Source organism: Bos javanicus, chromosome 5 (assembly GCF_032452875.1).
Source record: "Bos javanicus breed banteng chromosome 5, ARS-OSU_banteng_1.0, whole genome shotgun sequence".
Taxonomy (NCBI): Eukaryota; Metazoa; Chordata; class Mammalia; order Artiodactyla; family Bovidae; genus Bos; species Bos javanicus.
This window is the reverse complement of record NC_083872.1, coordinates 89,598,324-89,617,722: the sequence shown is the minus strand read 5'-3', so window position 1 is coordinate 89,617,722 and position 19,399 is coordinate 89,598,324. Positions and strand designations below refer to the sequence as shown.

General features: G+C 37.6%; 1 protein-coding gene across 3 annotated transcripts in view; it reads left to right on the top strand.

The window, feature by feature from the left end:
- Positions 1-1,452: 1,452 nt before the first annotated feature.
- SLCO1C1 (solute carrier organic anion transporter family member 1C1) overlaps positions 1,453-19,399 on the top strand; it is an 87,148-nt gene continuing 69,201 nt past the window's right edge. The window contains exons 1-3 of one of the 3 annotated variants that reach the window (XM_061417684.1): positions 1,453-1,884; positions 12,594-12,747; positions 14,145-14,286. In XM_061417684.1, coding sequence (XP_061273668.1) covers positions 12,619-12,747; positions 14,145-14,286 — 271 coding nt within the window. In that variant the 5' untranslated portion in view covers positions 1,453-1,884; positions 12,594-12,618. Of the gene's footprint in view, positions 1,885-12,593; positions 12,748-14,144; positions 14,287-19,399 lie in introns of those variants that run through there. The other 2 variants (XM_061417681.1, XM_061417682.1) reach the window with 2 other exon arrangements.

The window sequence follows — 19,399 nt, the reverse complement described above, 5'->3', positions numbered from 1 at the left end:
GAGCCTGGCCTTGCAAAACCTAAAATATTTACTAGTTGACATTCTACAGGAAGTTTGCTGAACCCTGGTCTACAGTATGGAAGTAGAATATATTCCCATGCAAGGCTGTGTATGAGAAACTCTGAATATCACGTAAAATAAGTATGATGTACATTCAAAATAGGAACATTTTGTGTGAAGTGTGAACTGAAGAGTTCAGAAATCGTATTAAAGAGTGAAATTGAGCAAGTTGAGAATAGACCAAGTTACATTCTTGAGGGAGAACTGTGAAAATGTAGCCCTTTTTGGCTGGTAAACAGTGTCTTGCCGTCAATGCACCTGTGGCCACCTGTCAGACACATTGAAAAGTCTAGGACTTGTTAGATGTTTGCTCACTATTTCTGATGCCAAGTGCTGGCTGATTGCTAAAATAAATTATTTGGTCTTACAGAGTCCAGATACACCATTTCTTCATTAAAATATTTATTTATCTTCCTTGTGTCTTTTTCTTTTATAGTAAAATGCCTTATAATAACATCTGACTATTAATTAATGATCTTGACCATTATGTGAACTGAAATTACATAACAATGATAACTTTGTCATTCAGTACTCTGTTATTTGAAATGTATATTTGAATACACAGTAATTTAATCCTTAAAAACATCCTCTGAATCTTTTTTTTAAATTCTGCTCACCAAGGAAAAAATTGAGACTCAGTAAAGTGACCAGGGTCTTCCTAAGCAGTGCAGTGGTAAAGAATCTGCCTGCAATGTAGGAGATGCAAGAGACACGGGTCCAGTCCCTGGGTTTGGGAAGATCCCCTGGAGAAGGAAATAGTAACCCCGCTTCAGTATTCTTGCCTGGAAAATTCCATGGACAGAGGAGCCTGGTGGATGACCAGACCAGGGTCACTGCCATTTAAGAAAATGGCAGATCTTGGTTAATTCTGGCAACAAATTCATTTATTGTTTAAAGTGCATGCAAGCTAATACTGCTCAAAATCCTCTAAAATGGTTCTCTTGAAAAAAGAATTTATTAGAATTGTAAAATTTCTCAGTGCAAAGAGTTCTTTGGAATTTACATAGAATGAACTCCTGAATGCCAAAAATTCAATGTTTTTCTTTTTCTCCCCTAGTTTTAAGATTTATAAAAATTGTGAGTGTTAAGCAATCGATCATGTCTCTTTGAGAATTAACTATTTCTGTAAACAACTCTGCAGAGCCTTAATCCTGACCTGATACATGGTCCCTGAAGATTCTAGAAAGAATCCCAATGGGGAAATAGACCATAGAGAGCCATACAGAGGTTGAGACCATGGACCTTTTAAAAAAAAAAAAAATTCCAGTGATGTCCTCAAGGAGCGGCTGGCTTAAAAACTTCTTGGAAGGAGAAGGAGAGATCTTTGTTACAAACTTCCGTCCCTCCTCCTGCTTCTGTTCCCTTACCCTCTGCCCCCTGCAGAGTTCTGTTTTCTGGGAATCAGCAAGTAAGATCACAAGTAGTCTTTTCTTTTTTCACTCTCTCCCATAAAGAAAGCTTTATCACGTGCGGCCTTAAACTTGCAGCAAATTGCAAAGAAATGGCTCAAAGGCTTCAGCTCTTTCTGTGCCCTGGGAGCTGAGATGCACGTCAGTGGCTTTGCCAGCGTGGCCTGTTCCCTGCAGACTGCCAGAGAAAAGAGGCCAAGAGGAAAGAGAAAAGAGAAGAAACTGGCCAGGGGTGAGACCATGCCCTGTATCTTCACTTTGCCCTGATCTGCTCTGTGTCCAACGAGGCTCTCCCCACCTGACAAAATTGTTCAAAGCTGCTGTAGGATCCACCTGCTTCTTAAGGTTCTTGAGTGTGGTCCAGCCTCTTGCTGGGCACACGGAGGGGAAATGGCCATCTGATCTCCACCTACAGGTAAGATCTGGTTCTCTGCTTTCGTATTTCATGATGATCATATCAGAGTCTCACAGGAGAGAGGTCAATAAACCTTGTGTTCTGCACTGCACATGTCTTACTCATAACACTTCTCATGAAACTTGTGGGGGCCCTTGTAAGGCTGGTGGAAATGCGAAAGGAAACTGGTTAAAGAAGATAAACCCAGAAACTCAGATCTGGGTTCCAATTGTGACTCTGATGCATGTTTTATGGGTTATTTTGGACAAGTCCCTTAATTGCTCTGAGTCATATGATTTTTGTATAAAGCGAGAATTAAAGTGTTAACCTTGTTTTAAGGACTAGCACAAAGTATATAAATCACCAGGAACATAAAAAGTATTTGTTAAATCTGCATCTGACACAAACAGTTACTTGTAGTGAGGGGATCAGCTTTCTAAACAATGCATATTCCTTAGAAAGTACCTAGAGGTTATTTTCCCTCCTGAAGGAAGGGATCCTGGTGTCCACCAGACAAGCTAGTGTAAGGCTTTTCCTCATGGGAGATGACTAAAACAAGACAGTGATGGGAGTGGCTGCCTCTCTGACTCTCTCTGTGGGGTTGGTGGAGGCTGACTACTGGATGGAATCTGTTAACAGGATCAGGGCACGGCAGTCAGGCTATTTGCAGGATCCAGCTACAACCTTCCTAGCACACCTGCACTTTTTCAAGATGGGAATACTGATTATCTTCCAAACCTCTGTGAACAGAGAATTCCATTTTTGGAACTGAAATGAAGAAAAACTATTTACCTTTTTTTTTGGCCTCCAGAGTGAATTATACTCCAACCCGGAGTGTTGAAGGGAAACGTTGAGGAAATCTGTTCAAGTTGTGCGAGAAAAAGTAAGGATTTGCCAAACGCAAGTCCTGCTAAATAACTGCCCTCAGTCTATTTCTGCAATTGCTAATGGAGAGAGAGACAGGGCGAGGGCAAGTGTACTGGTAAGCCCAGAGGATTTCTCCATTCATGTCCCTGAGCATCGCCTTTCCTCTTCTTTTCACAGACAGATGAAAAGCTCAGTTCTCAATAATGTAGCCTCTTTGAAACATACTATACTTGAGAGGATATGCAAATTAACCATCAGGATTACAATGTCTTTTCAGTAAAACTATGCAGTGTCAATATTTTGATCTAGATGTTATTTTGCCTTAATACAACATAGTTAGGAATTCTCTTGTTCTGTTATCCCTTTGGATTCTAGTGAGAGTGATTTTTGTGTCAACATCTCTAAAGAGAAGACAATGTGTTTTGGTGTCCCAAGTTTTTAATATTATTTTCAACATTTTTCTCTCTTTAGCATTAGCATTCTAGATATGACCCTTTGAGTCTTTTCAATGTATGTTTACCATAACTAATAGTGTATTTTATTATTAAATAATTTATTATTTCTGGTCACTGACTTTACTATTATGACTGATGAGAAATATACCTGAACTCCTAAAATAGTAGTCCAGTGTGTATTACAGAGTTTAGTTTGTGGAAGAGAATTGCATTTTACATGGTAAATTTGATATTATTTATTTTGTATTTTAAAATCTTTCTGGTATATATTTCTTGCGGGTGATATTTCTATATCTTTAATATTTAAAATATTTTTTCACATAGGAAATGTATATTCATTATAGAAAAATTAGAAAATATGGACATACAAAACATTTTAAGAAGTCATCTGCAATGTCACCAGCCAAAAATAAAGTGTTAACCTATTTTTTAAATTTATTTATTTTTAATTGGAGGATCATTGCTTTATAATGTTGTTTGGTTTCTGCCATACATCACCATGAATCAGCCATAGGTATACATATGTCCCCTTCCTCTCGAACCTCCCTCCCACCTCCCACTCCATCCCACCCTTCTAGGTTGTCACAGAGCCAGGCTGAGCTTCCTATATTATACAGCGACTTTCCATTAGCTATCTACTTTACATATGGCAATGTATTTTTATATATTTCAATAATACTCTCTCAATTTGTCCCACCCTCTCCTTTCCCTGCTGTGTCCGTAAGTCTGTTCTCTATGTCTGAATCTCTATTCCTGCCCTGCAAATATGTTTAGCAATATCATTTTTCTAAAATCCATATATCTGTGTTAACATGATATTTGTTTTTTTTTTCTGACTTATTTCACTCTATATAATAAGCTCTAGGTTCATCCACCTCACTAGAACTGACAAAAATTCATTGCTTTTTATGGTTGAGTAATTTTCCACTGTATATATGTACAACAGCTTCTTTATCTGTTCATCCATTGAAGGACATGTAGGTTGCTTCCATGCCCTGCTATTGTAAATAGTGCTGCAGTGAACACTGGGGCACATGTGTCTTTTTCAATTACGATTTTCTCAGGGTATATGCCAAGTAGTGGGATTTCTAGGTCATATGCTAATTTTATTCCTAGATTTTTAAGGAATCTCTGTACTGTTCTCCATCGAGGCTGTATCCAATTACAAAATTCCCACCAACAGTGCAAGAGGGTTCCCTCTTCTCCACATCCTCTCGATCATTTGTTTGCTGGAGATTTTTAATGATAGCCATTTTGACCAGTGTGATGTGATACCTCATTGTAGTTTTAATTTGACTTTCCCTAATAATAAGCAATGTTGAGCATTTTTCATGTGTTTATTAGCCTTCTGTATGTCTTCTTTGGAGAAACGTCTGTTTAGGTCTTCTGCCTGTTTTTTGATTGGGTCGTTTTTTTTATATTGAGCTGCATGAGCTGCTTATATATTTTGAACATTAATCCTTTTTCAGTGTCTTTATTTGCAATTATTTTCTCCCACTCTTAGGGCTGTCTTCATTTTGTTTATGGTTTCCTTTGCTGCACAAAGCTTTTAAGTTTAATTAGGTCCCATGTATTTATTTATATTTCTATTTTTCTAGGAGATGAGTTGTAGAGAATCTTGTTGTGATTTATGTCAAAGTGTGTTCTGCTTAGTTTATCTTTATGTAAGGTGTTATGAGTGTTCTAATTTCACTCTTTTATATATAGCTGACCATTTTCTTAGGACCATTTATTGAAGAGACTATCTTTTCTCCATTATATATTCTTGCCTCGTTTAACAAAGATAAGGTACCCATGGATTTAACTCTGGGCTTTCTATCTTGTTCCATTGGTCTTTACCCTTGCTAAGTCACTTCAGTCATATCTGACTCTTTGCAACCCTATGGACCTAACCTGCCAGTTCCTCTGTCAATGGAATTCTCTAGGCAAGAATACTGGAGTGGGTTGCCATGCTCTCCTCCAGGGGATCTTTCCAGCCTAGGGATCAAAACTGCATGTGTTATATCTGCCTGCATTGGCAGTGGGTTCTTTACCATTAGCACCACCTGGGAAGCCCTCCATTGGTCTATGTTTCTGTTTTTATGCCAGTGCCATACTGTCTTGGTTGCTGTAGTTTTGTAGTATAGTCTGAAATCAGGAAGCCTGATTCCTCCATCTCCATTTTTATTTCTCAAGATTTCTTTGGCTGTTTGGGGTCTTTAGTGTTTCCCTACAAATTGTGAAAGGGCAGTATAATCATTTTCACAATATTCATTCTTCTGATCCAAGAACATGATATACTTTCCATTTGTTTATGTCTTCTTTGATTTCTTTCATCAGTGTGTATAGTTTTCTGTATACAGCTCTTTTGTCTCCTTGGGTGAGTTTATTCCTAGATATTTTTATTATGGTGAATAGGATTGATATCTTGATTTCTCTGGGTTTTCATTTATAGGGTATAGGAATGCAAGTGATTTATGTGTATTGATTTTGTATTCTGCAACTTTACTAAATTCACTGATTAGCTCTAGTAATCTCCCGATAGTATCTTTAGGGTTTTCTATGTATATTATTGGGCTTCACAGGTAGCACTAGTATAGTATCATGTCATCTGCGAACAGTGAGAGTTTTACTTCTTTTCCCATCTATATTCCTTTTATTTCATTTTCATCTCTGATTGCAATGGATTAGGACTTCCAACTATATGGCATAATAGTGGTGAGAGTGGGCACCCTTGTCTAGTTACTGATCTTAGAAGAAATGGTTTCAGTACCATTGAGAATAATATTTGCTGTGGGTTTATCATATACGGCCTTTATTGTAGTTGAGGTAGGTTCCTTTCATGCCACATTTTCTCAAGAGTTTTCTCATAAATAGGTGTTGAATTTTATCAAAAGCTTTTTATGCATGTACTCAGATTATCGTATGATGTTTATCTTTCAATTTGCTAATATGGTGTACCACACTGATTGATTTGCATATATTGAAAATTCTTGCATCCCTTGGATAAACCCAACTTGATCATGGTGTGTGATCTTTTTAATGTGTTGTTGGGTTCTGTTGGCTAGAATTTTGTTGAAAAATTTTGCATCATGTTCATCCGTGATATTGGCCTATAATTTTCCTTTTGGGGGATGTCTTTGTCTGGCTTTGGTATCAGGGTGATGGTGGCCTCATAGAATGAGTTTAGAAGTATTCCTTCCTCCACAATGTTTTGGAAGAGTTTGGAAGAGAATATAGGTGTTAGCTCTTCTCTAAACATTTGACAGAATTCACCTGCGAAGCCATCTGGCCCTGGGCTTTTGTTTTTTGGGAGGAGATTTTGGATCAAAGCTTTGATTTCAGTGCTTGTGATTGGCTTGTTCAAAATTTCTTTTTTCCTAGTTCAGTCTTGGCAAGTTGAACTTCTCTAAGAATCTGTCCATTTCTTCCAGGTTATCCACTGCATTGGCATATAGTTGCTTGTGATAGTCTCCATTGATCCTTTGTATTTTTGCTTTGTCTGTTGTAATCTCTCCCTTTTACATCTGTATTTGCCTTATATAATAAGCTGCTCCTATGTTTTGTGCATAAACATTTACATTTGTTACATTCTTTGATTGACCTCTTGATCTTTATATAGTGTCCTTCCTTATCTCTTATATCATGCTTTATTTTAAGGTCTATTGTGCCTGGTACAAGAATTGCTACTCCAGCTTTCTTTTGATTTCCACTTGTGTAGACTGTTCTTTTCCACCCTCTTACTTTCAGTATGTATGTGTCTCTATGTCTGAAAAGTCTTTTGTAGATAGTATAGGTCTTGTTTTTTTATCCATTCAGCCAGTCTGTGCTTTTGGCTTTCTACTTTAATCTATTTACATTTAAAGTAGTTATTGATACATATGTTTCTATTGACATTTTATTAATTTTAGTTTGTTTCTATAGAACTTTTCCTTCTTTTGTGTATCCTTCCTATAGAAGTCCCTTTAGCATTTGTTGTAAAGCTAGTTTGATGATACTAAATTCTCTTAGCTTTTGTTTGTTTGTAAAGATTTTGATTTCTCCATCAATTTTTCATGAAATCCTTGCTGGGAAGAGTGATCTTGGTTATAGATTTTTCCCTTTCATTACTTTAAATATATCCTGCCATTCCCTTCTGGCCTGCAGAGTTTCTGTTGAAAGATCAGCTGTTGACTGTATGGGGGTTCCCTTTTATATTACTTTTTGCTTTTCCCTTGCTGCTTTTAATATTTTTCCTTGGATTTAATTTTTGTTAGTTTGATTAATATGTGTCTCAGCATGTTTCTCCTTGGGTTTATCCTGTATGGGACTCACTGTGCTTCTTGGACTTCATTTTTGACTATAATCTTTTCACAAGTTTTCTCAGACCCTTTCATTTTCTCTTCTGCTGCTGCTGCTGCTGCTAATTCGCTTCAGTCGTGTCCGATTCTGTGCGACCCCATAGATGGCATCCCACCAGGCTCTTCTGTCCCTGGAATTCTCCAGGCAAGAATACTGGAGTGGGTTGCCATTTTCTTTTCTATCTCTTCTTCTGGGACCCTATAATTCAAATATTGGTCTGTTTAATATTGCTCCAGAGACTCTTGAGACTATCCTCAATTCTTTTCATTCTTTTTTTTCCTATATTCTGCTCTTCAGCAGTTATCTCCAATATTCTATCTTCCAGCTCCAATACTTTGAATACTCCAGCTCCAATACTTTGAATACTCCAGCTCCAATACTTTGAAGCTTCAATATTTTGCCTACTTGTAGCAAAGACCTGACTCATTGGAAAAGACCCTGATGCAGGGAAAAATTGAGGGCAAGAGAAGAAGTAGGTGACAGAGGATGAGATGGTTGGATGACATGACTGACTCAATGGACATGAGTTTGAGCATACTCAGGGAGACAGTGAAGGACAGGGATGCATGGCATTCTGTAGTTCATGGGGTTGTAAAAAGTCAGATATGACTTAGCAATTGAACAACAGCAAATTTTCCAGCTCACTTATCCATTCTTCTGCCTTAATTATTCTGCTATTGATTCCTTTTAGAGTATTTTTAATTTCAGTAATTGGGTTGTTTGTCACTGTCCACTCTTTTATTTCTTCTAGGTCCTTGTTAAATGTGTTAAATAATTTTCTCCATTCTACTTTTGAGAGTTTGCATCATCTTTACTATCATTACTCTGAATTCTTTCTCAGGTAGTTTGCCTCTTTCCCTTCATTTATTTGGTTTTGTGGGCTTTTACCTTGTTCCTTCATTTGCGCAGTGTTTCTTTTTCATTTTATCTATCTTACTCTGTTTTAGGTCTCCTTTCCCTAAGCTAAAGGGTCTTAGTTCCTCTTGGTTTTTGTCTCTGCCCTCAGTGGGTGAGGCTGTTCTAATGGCTTGAGTAGGCTTCATTTTGGGCTTCATGGACACTTGTGCCTGTGTTCTGGTGGAAGAGGGTTTTCTTTCCCTCTGATGGGCAGCACTATGTGAGGTGGTGTGTTTTGGGGTGTCTGTGGGAAGCCTATCTGCTGACAATCGGATTTATGTTCTTGTCTTCCTTGTTTGGGTGAGGCGTCCTACATGGAGTGCTGCCAGGTCTTGGATACAGGTGGAGGTCTTCGAGAGAGTTCTCACTAATTAATACTCCCTGGGGTCAGGAGTTCTCTGTCAGTGCAGTGTTCCAGACTCAGTGTTCCCATGCCACAGGCTCAGGCCTCATCTCTGGTCAGGAAACCAACCAGAGGCTACAGTGATGGCTCCACCCCTGCGTGTGACTCAGCAGTAGCACCCTGCACCCATTGGCTGCCCCACTTTCCTCCGAAGGTATTCCCTGCCACTATCTCCCTCCCATTCCCTCAGGCCATCTCCCCACAGTCAACAGCAGTCCTCACCCTGGGATTGCTCTCCAGTCCCTGTGCTCCAGCGCCCGACTGCTGCATGTTCCAGTGGACTTGCATATGTGACCAGGGTATGTAGGCCTGCAGCACAGATCATCTATGTGACTCTCACTCCATTCAGACTGTCACAGATCAGCTCCTCTACTCTCCAACAGCCTTCCCCTTGGTTCCAATCTATTGCCTCAAAGTGGTGGTCTTGCCCTTGTTTTCAGCTCCCCCACACCCTGGGTGCAGGTCCAGTTCGCTCACTCTTCTCTTCTTTTCCCCTTCCTTCCTGCATATTACTGAGATTTGTGTGGATCTATATACTCCTTTCTGGTGGTCAGGGACTCCTGCCTGTTCTCAGCTGGTGCTGTGCAAGATCTGCATCTGAAGGTGTATTCCTGATGCATTAATGAAAAGAGGTGTACTGTTGTCTACCTACTCCTCTGCCATCTTTTCTTTCCCTAATCTGTTCTCTATAAACTTTCTGTAGCTTTGTTTCTATGTATACACACCAGTGGATGTATGTGTTTCTATTATAAAGTAGTGTTTTATACATATATATATTGTTTTTAAACACTGTATTTTTAAAATCAACTCTGTAATAAAAATAGTTTTATATTTCTATATTCACTTCTTTACACTAATTTCTAATGATTTCAAAGATTTCCTATGTGAGTACACCGTAATTTGTGGACATTTAGGTAATCTTTTAAAAGTAATATGTCTCTACAGGGGTTTAATTAAAGGTATTTTTGTAGTAAAGATACCTATTTAACTCAATGCTTCACAAATGTTCTTTCACTGTTCTGGCAAAATGTCATTCTGAAAAGCTAGTTTTAATGATTAAGTGGTTATAAGAAGCTGGCTGGGTCATCCCAGTGCACCAGCCCCAAGCATCCTGTATCCTGCATCGAACCTGGACTGGCAATACGTTTCATATATGATATTATACATGTTTCAACCAATACAATATTGTAAAGTAATTAGCCTCCAATTAAAATAAAAAATTTTATATTAAAAAAATAAAAAGGACTATTTGACAAAAAAAAAAAAAAAAAAAAAGAAGCTGGCTGTTGGTATCAAACGGTAAAAAAGAATATCTATGTATTCAATTTCTTAAAAATTTTAAAATCATGAATGCCTATTGAACTTTATATCACCTGATATGCTGCATCTTCTGAAGCATATTATTATTTTTTTTATTTTGAATTTTTCAGCTTTATTGAAATATGATTGACAATAAAGACTGTATATATGTAAGGTATACAATGTGATGTCTTGATATATTATACATGTAACCTTTAAAATTTTTAATATGATGATATAGGTGAAAAGTTCCTAATATTAATCAATTGTTATATATTTTAATGTTAATTATAGAATTTTAATTAATTGTATTTTCTAGTATTTTATTTAGGGTTTTGGCATCTCGAAGTTGGTTCTTTTCATTTTTGGTGCTATCTTAATGAGATTTTGTTATCAAGATGATTCTGGCTTGGTCAAATGAATAGAGACTATTAGCATCTGTTTCCATTATCTACTATTTTTCCTTAAAGGATATTCCTTGATAAAGCACCCCTGTTACATCATCTAATCTTACTTTTTTTATTTAGGGGCTAGGTTTAGAGTATTTTTGTTACTGTCTTCCTTAGCTGTGTTTTTCTCCTGGTTTGTATCAATATAGCAACTTATATTTGCTAGAAAGTTATCCATTTTGGAAAGACCTTAAAGTTATTTCTATATAATTTCCATAATTTTTATTTTGTATTCTCCTAAACATCTGTGTTTAGATCTTACAAATATTGTGTTCTTGTGTCTTTGTCTTTTGCTCTTGTTTAGAATTCTCTGCTCTTTGTTTATTTTTTGGCTTTAAAATTTTTTGTTTTCCTCACTTTCCTTTATCCATTTTTAAAAAGTTAAATTTATGCATGTTTATGAAATTGAATAATCTAAAAGTATAATAGCAAGTTTAAAACAAAAACAAGTCCTTGACCTACCCTTCTCAACCCATTTCTCATTCCCTGGAGAAAACCCCGTCCACTTTTAAATCTTTTAGGTCTTTCTTCTGTTATTTAACTCCATATCTCAAAATACAATCTGTTCACTGCTATTTCTTGATTTTTCAATTTAAGATACTATCTAGGAAATCAAACTATGAAAGATGATACTGAGTATCATAGAACAAGCATTACATAAAGTCAAGGTAATATACACATGCATGTGGGTGATCAGTAGCTCGATTGTGTCCCCACGGACTGTAGTGTGCCATGGACCATAGCCCACCTGGCTCAGAGACGCCATGGACTGTGTAGCCCATCAGGCTTCTTTGTCCATGGGATTCTCCATGGAGTATTCTTTGTACTCTTCTCCATGGACAAGAATACTAGAGTGGGTTGCCATGCGTTCTTCCAGGAGCTCTTCCGAAGCCAGGGATTGAACCCGCATCTCCTACACTGGCAGGCAGATTCTTTACCACTAAGTCAGCTGGAGATACTATCTATGAATTCAAACTATGAAAGATGAGATTGGATAGACATAGAACAATCATTACATAAAGGCAAAGTAATACACATATAAAATCATTTTAAATTTCTACCACAGAATGTTGAGTTTTATCCCTAATGTCATTCTTTTAATGTGATGAGAATATAGAAAATCTCTATTTATGTATAAATACATCATCAAATAAACATTAGGGTGATCCAGAAGTTATTTTATTTCTAAATCCCTTCACTAAGATCACTTTAGCAGGCAGGCAGTGAGCTATATGGAATCCTAAAGAAGTGGGGGCATAGGATATGTAAATAGTGATGAGAATCAAAAGAAAAGTTTAGAGTATATGAACCTGTGAAAAATTTGGTAAGGACAAAGGAGGGTGGGAAATTAGACTCAGGAAAGGAGGTATCTTACTTACTTAAAAGCACACCAAAGACTACTTGGGCCTGAATGAAAACTAAGCCTGAGGCATAAATCATGCAGCTTCCCTATTTGTCAAACTACAATGTTACACAGAGTGGTCCCCTTCTCCCCCCACCCATGTTTTAAGACTTCCTTTGGATGCTACAGCCTTACAGGAGTCACAGTGTATTGTAGGCATCTACCAGGGGCATCAGTCTTTTCTATTCATTCCACAAAGATAATAGATTTAAAGGTTTTAAAGACTTAATTCCAATGAATCAATATTCAAATGGCTGAATTCCTCTTCCTCACTTCCTGCTTGCCTCTAGTTTTAGTTGGCAAGACCACAAAGTTAGCAAAATTCTCCCTCTTTATTTATTCCAAAGGCAACATTTAAATTTATTCTTTGCTATAATGAGGCTTACTGGAGGGATTGAGAAAGAATGCTGGCTACAGACTCCCAATAGCATGATTACTTAATCAGTTATCCTGGTCGATTTTAATTGAAAAACTTTGCCAACTTACTGTGGTAAAATAAGGGAGCTTCACATAGTGTTATGTCTACAGAATTGTGATCTACTGTGAAATAAAATCATTGTTTCACAAACTGCATGGAAATTAAAACTGGATGTGTACTAATTTTTTTTTTTTTTTACTTTAAAAATCAACTTTGACAGATCAGAATCAAGGAACTTTTTCAAAATGGACACTTCATCCAAAGAAAATATCCAGTTATTCAGCAAAAATTCCATGCAACCTGTTGGGAGGCTTTCTTTTCAAACAGAATATCCCTCCCCAGAGGAGAAACAACCCTGCTGTGGTCAACTAAAGGTAACAAGCAATTAAGTGATTAACAACCCTAAGTGGTTAACTGAAGAGTGTCAGAGAATTTGATAGAGTCATGCTCTTGGCTCCCGATCCAGATATTTTCTACACATATTAACTACAAGTGAGAAATTTTTTCCATTTTAAAAAATAATCTTAACTCATGGTTGCCAGGGGGAAGGATGGCGGGAGGGATAGTCAGGGAGTTTGAAATGAACATGTATGCATTGCTATACTTAAAATGGATAATCAACAAGGACCTACTCTATAGCACATGGAATTCTGCTCAATGTTATATGGCAGCCTGGTTGGGAAGGAAGTTTGGGAGAGAATACATACATGGCCGAGTCCCTTTGCTCTCTACCTGAAACTATCGCAAACATTGTTAATCAGCTATACCCCTGTACAAAATACAAAGTTTAAAATGAAAAATAAAAAGTGATCTTAGATGACATTTATGAAAATCACATTTTGCCAGACAGCAAAAGCAATCTTTGCTTGACCATGCAGGTTAAATTTCTAATTACTTTTCTGGCTTACTTGAATGTCCCTCCTAAACAGAAAGAAGAGAGGTAAAAGAAACTATTATTTATTAAACATCTACCAATGATCAGTTACTATGCTATGCACAGTTGCAACATTTAATCTACAAAACATCCATTTTATTCCTGTTCTATAAACAAAAATTTTGACTTTCCTACTCACATGGTAAGGGACAGAATTCCCTTTTAAATGGAACTCAATGTGTCTCCAAGTTCCTGTACCTTCTTCACATCAAACATATTCAATGCTTTTTCCATATAATCTACCTATGGATACTCCATCACAGACCCAGGAAAAACAAAACACACAAGCCAGATATCAAACAAATATTTTGTTCATTGAATAAGAATCTGAGTGTTGATTTAACTTTAATACGAACTTAATCACTAGGAATAGTAGTTCTACTTCTCAGTCTATTGTGTTCCTGCTGGAACATGTACCATCCTTGTGAAATACAGTCATGAGTAATAGACTTGTGATAACATGTTAAGTGTCTAGTTTATGGTTTTTATTTTCTTACCTTTCAATGGCTCCTTCCTCCTTCTGCTTCCCCAAGCAATGGATTTTCTTTTCAAAGCCAAGACACCTTTAAATATCCTTTGGGGAGGGGAGGTGAAAGGGAAAAAAGAAATTCGATATACATTATAAATGAAAATCTATTACTTCTAAGAAAATTTGAATTTTTAGAACTTCACCTGAGCTTGAGGTGGGAAGAAGACTGTTACTGTGCTTGAATGAAATCGTCGATGGTAACAAGCTTGTTCCATGGTTCTTGGTTTGTGTTTGTCTCTTTGTTTATCAAATTTCCAGTTTTAGGTCAGGCTGGATTTAGACTAAGTGTGACCTGTCATATTTTCCAGGTGTTCTTGGGTGCCCTGTCTTTCGTATACTTTGCCAAAGCACTGGCAGAAGGCTATCTGAAGAGCACCATCACTCAGATAGAGAGAAGGTTTGATATCCCTTCTTCACTGGTGGGCATTATTGATGGTAGTTTTGAAATTGGTATGTATTACAGATACCTGACTTTACTTTTAAGTACAAAGTTTCTAGGCATGACTGAAGGACATCCTCACTGCACATTGTTATCTGCTGTATGTGTAAAATCAGACTTTATGTGTAAGATCTTATTTGGACATAATTTGTCACGGCCTTGGGCTACAATGTGTACATATGTGCTCAGCCATGTCCGACTCTTTTGTGACTCCAGAGACTGTAGCCCACCAGGCTCCTCTGTCCACTGAATTTCCCAGGCAAGAATACTAGAGTGGGTTGCTATTTCATTCCTCAGGGAATCTTCCCGATCCAGGGATCGAACCCAGGTCTGTTGCATTGCAGGTGGATTCTTTACCACAGAGCCACCTGGGAAGCCCTGTGCTACCAGGCAATTTGTTCTCTCCAAGTAAACAATTAACGTCCTGTCCCAGATTTTCTCTATCATATGACTCACACACGTTTTCAATCAGAGTGAGATTTTTTCAAGGAGAGAGGGTGAAATGCTGCTGGTATTTTGAGTTAGAAGTATATAGGAAACATCTTTACAAAAGTTATATTCTGGAAGCCCTGTGATTCAAAATTTGGAAGAATTCAAAGGAGGTCTTTGAATTATTACAATAAAATTTTTACAATAAAAATGTATTGTGATAATTTAAGAAAAAGCTAAGCCATAAAAGGAGTGTTTCTGCCCAGTGGCCTAGAAACAAGATAAAGGAATTCTATTAATAACAACACTAGAGCAAAGCAGGAACCAAAAATTCTACTCTCTGGGGTCTTTGGTTAGCCACCAACTCTATACTTCCTCTTAGGATTTGAAAAGACCAAGAGATTTTAGTCACTGTTTTGGAAGTATTTTAAAGAGTGTAATCCCACTTACTCATCTTCCTAAACTGATAAACTAAGAGTCTTTGATCTTTGGTTGAAATAAACAAATTAGTAGCCCCTGTGGTCCTTACTGCCTATTGAAATTCAAGTAACGTGCTATAATAATGGCTCCAGGTTCGGCTTCACTTGAACCTTTAGAAGAGTGAAGAAATATTTTTCAACTCTTCAACAATTACTTTTTTCATTCTGTTGGGTCATAGGCTAGCAAGCCCTGTACTTGGCCTAGCTTTTTTTTTAAGATTTTTTTTTTTAATTGAAGAATAATTGCTTTACAGTCTTGTGTTGGTTTCTGCTATACATCAGTGTGAACCAGCCACAGGTATATATACTTCCTCTCCCTCTTGAACCTCCCTCCCACCTCTCTCCCCATCTGACCCCTCTAAGTTGTTACAGAGTCCCGGTTTGAGTTCCCTGAGTCATAAAGCAAATTCCTATTGGCTATCTATTTTACATATGGTAATATATGTTTTCATGTTACTTTCTCCATACATCTCACCCTCTCCTTCCTCCCCCCACCCCACCACCCCCACCATATTCCTAAGTCTCTAACTGAAGACATAGAGCCTGGAGTCAGTGACAGAGACATCAATGGTTTAACTGAGAAGCCTTACCTGTCTGAAGCAATGCCCTGGAGCAACGCCCCACGTGTATGAAGAAGAGGGCAGGCAGGAAGACATGGTGGTAGTCTTTGCTCCAGGGGAGGAGCGGGGAGCTTACCATGCATAGGGGGAATTCATTTCAGGTTGGCTCATTTGTTTCCCAGGACCAGTAGGAGACACACCCCCTCATTGCCCCTTTGATAAGCTATTCTGTGGAGATGTTCTGATCTGAAGTTAGAATAATCAGTAGCTGGAGGGGCAAGTATATAGGAAGGTCAGTCATGTGAGTAGGGTGTAACTGAAGCATGCCATGGTTGGACAGGGGATGTGCAGAGAGCAAGAGAACAGTTGTCTTGGGTGACCTGATCATACAAGTTCATACTACGTATTTCAGTTCTTACCCTAAATAACTTGAGAAGGAAATGGCCACCCACTCCAATGTTCTTGTCTGGAAAATCCCATGGACAGAGAAGACTGGTGAGTTACAGTCCCTGGGGTTGCAAAGAGCTGGACATGACTTAGTGACTGAGCATGCACCCTAAATAACACAGTAAGAATGAAGAGAGTATATAGGTAATCTTTTACCTTCAGATTTTTGCTTCCCAAATCCATCTTTCATCACCTTATCAGAAAAAAATGTCTTGGATCAGTGCTAGTCAAACATTAACATTCACACGAATGACTGGACAATTTTGTTAAAATGCATAGACTGATTCTGTAGGAAGGGAAGTAAGGTCCTGCATATCTAACAAGTTTCAATACAATGTTAATGCTATTCATCTGTGTAACAAGTTTATGAAACATCTGATTGTATCACTCCCTTGTGTAAACTCCTTAGGTCAGTGGTTCCCAACCTTTTTGGCAACAGGGACCAGTTTCATGGAAGACAATTTTTCCATGAATGGATGGGGTGGGGGGAATGGTTTTGAGATGATTACATTGCAATAAGTATATTACATTTATTGTTCACTTTATACCTATTATTATTATATTGTGATATATAATGAAATTACTGTATACCTCACCATAATGCAGAATCAGTGGGAGCCCTGAGCTTATTTTCCTGAGCTCAGGCAGTAATGTGAGCAATGGGGAGCTTCCTGTAAATATAGATGAAGCTTCACTCACTTGTCCAGTGCTCACCTCCTGCTATGTCCCCCGTTCCTAATAGGCCACAGACTAGTACTAGTCCATGGCCCTGGGGTTTATGGGACCCCTGCCTTAGATAGGTCTGGTTAGTAGATGTATTCTTTGATGCCTGCCCTACCTACAACCCCAAATAGAATGGAAAACCATGGATGAACTTCCCTGGTGATCCAGTGGTTAAGAATCTACCTCAAATGCAGGGGATGTGGTTTCAATCCTTGCTCAAGGAAGATTTCACATGCCTTGGGGCAACTGAGCCTGGGAGCCACAACTACTAAAGCTTGCATGCCCTAGAGTTCATGCCCCACAATAAGAGAAGCTACCACACAATGAGAAGCCTGTGCCCTACAACTAGAGACTAGCTCCTGCTTGCCGCAACTAGAGAAAGCCGGCACACAGTAATGAAGACCCAGCACAGCCAAAAATAACAAAAAAGGCCATGGAGAGTCAAGGTAAAGGTAACACTGCATCAAGAGAAGAAACAAGTACAAAGAGGAAACTGATGCAGATCAAAAGAATAAATTAGATTTACAGAAAGAAGAAGAAATACACAGATATAAAATTATACATGAAATATTTCTTTGATTATTGCTTACTCTAGGTTATAGTATAAAAACATTTTAGAGCTAAAGAAACTTAGAATCTGTTTCAAACTTACTCTTAGATTCCCAGACCCCAGTGCAAAACTTGAGAGGATGTATATTTAATAGAGGATACTAACGTTACATAGGAAGTGAAAAAGGACCCTGAGTCTAAATTCATATTAACCCTTCCAGAGCATTCGAAGGATAGAAATTGTTTACTGGATTAGATGCAATAAAAGTCCTCTTACTTCCATTGCAAAACTTTATCCCAAACATCAAGGGATTGCTCTAGTTAATTGCAAGCCCTAGTTTTCCAGAAAAGTGGGTTTCCTGACTATAATTTTAATTCATTCCTTTGTTTCTCTCCACATTCCTTCCTTCCAGTGTTCTGGACCCATTCCTACCCTCTGTCTCTAGCTTTAAATTATTCAATTATTTTTTAGAGAACAATTTCATTTATCTCTAATATCAATTGTCATTATCATCTAATATCCACATGCTGGACATTCCGTTTCTTCCCAAGTATACTGGTTTTCCCCAAAGGACTCTTTCTCAAACAATGGCCAGGAAAGTAAAATTTTTTCTATATCAAGACCTACTAATATTTCTAGATATTAATTCGTTACAAATATTTTCCCAGGTGTTTTCTTCTAAATATGTAAAAGCTTTTGCTTTTTAAGGCAGTTTTGGGTTCACAACAAGAGTGAGCAGATAGAGATTTCTCATATACCCTCTACCTGCACACATTCATAGCCTCCCGCATTATCCACATCCCCCACCAGAGTGGGACATTCATTATAGTTGATGACATACAATGACACCTCATTATCACTCAGAGTCCAGAGTTTACATTAAGGTTCGCTGTTGGTGTTATGTAGTCTATGGGATTGAAAACATGTATAATGACATGTATCCACTATCATAGTATCATACAGACACTGTCAGTGCCCTAAAAATCCTCTGTGCTCCGCCTATCCATCCATCCTTACCCACCATCCCTTGGTAACTACTGACCTTTTAACTGTCTCCATAGTTTTGCCTATGTCAGAATGTTATATATTTGGAAGCACACAGTATGTAGCTTTTTCAGATTGGCTTTTTTCACATGGCAATAAGCATTTAAAGTTCTTACATGTCTTTTCATATTGGGTAAATAATTTTTTTAGCACTGAATAATAATGCATTTTCCAGATGGACTTTAGTCTATTCATCTGCTAAAGGACTTCTTGATTGCTTCCAAGTTTTGGCAATTATGAATAGAACTATTATAAACATGTGCAGATTTTTGTATGGACATAAGTTTTCAACTCTATGGAGGAAATACATTGGAGCATACTTGCTGGTCTTACGGGAAGAATATGTTTTGTTTTGTAAGACACTGCCAAATTATCTTCCAAAGTGGCTATACCATTTGGAATGAGAGCTCAACAACAAATGAGAGTTCTTGTTACTCCACACCCTCTGCACAATTTAATGTTCTAGATTTTGGCCATTCTAATAGATATGTAGTGGTGTTTCATTTTTTTTTTTAATTTGTAGTTTTCTGATGACATGCAAACTTGAATATCTCTTTTCTGTGTTTATTTGCCATCGGTGTATCTTTGGTGATCTGTCAAGGTATTTAGCCCACGTTTTAAACAAGTTGTTTGTGTTCTTATTGTTAGATTTTAAGCATTCTTCATGTATTTTGGATAACAGTCCTTTATCTGATATGGCTTTTTCAAATATTTTCTCTTGGTATGTGGCTTGTCTTTTAAGTTTCTTAACATTGTCTTTCATAGAGCAGAAAATTTTAATTTTAATAAAATCTAGCTTATAATTTTTTTCTTTCATGGATTGTGCTTTTGGTGTTATTTCTAAAAAGTCATCACCAAACCTAGGGTCTTCCCTGATGGCTCAGATGATAAA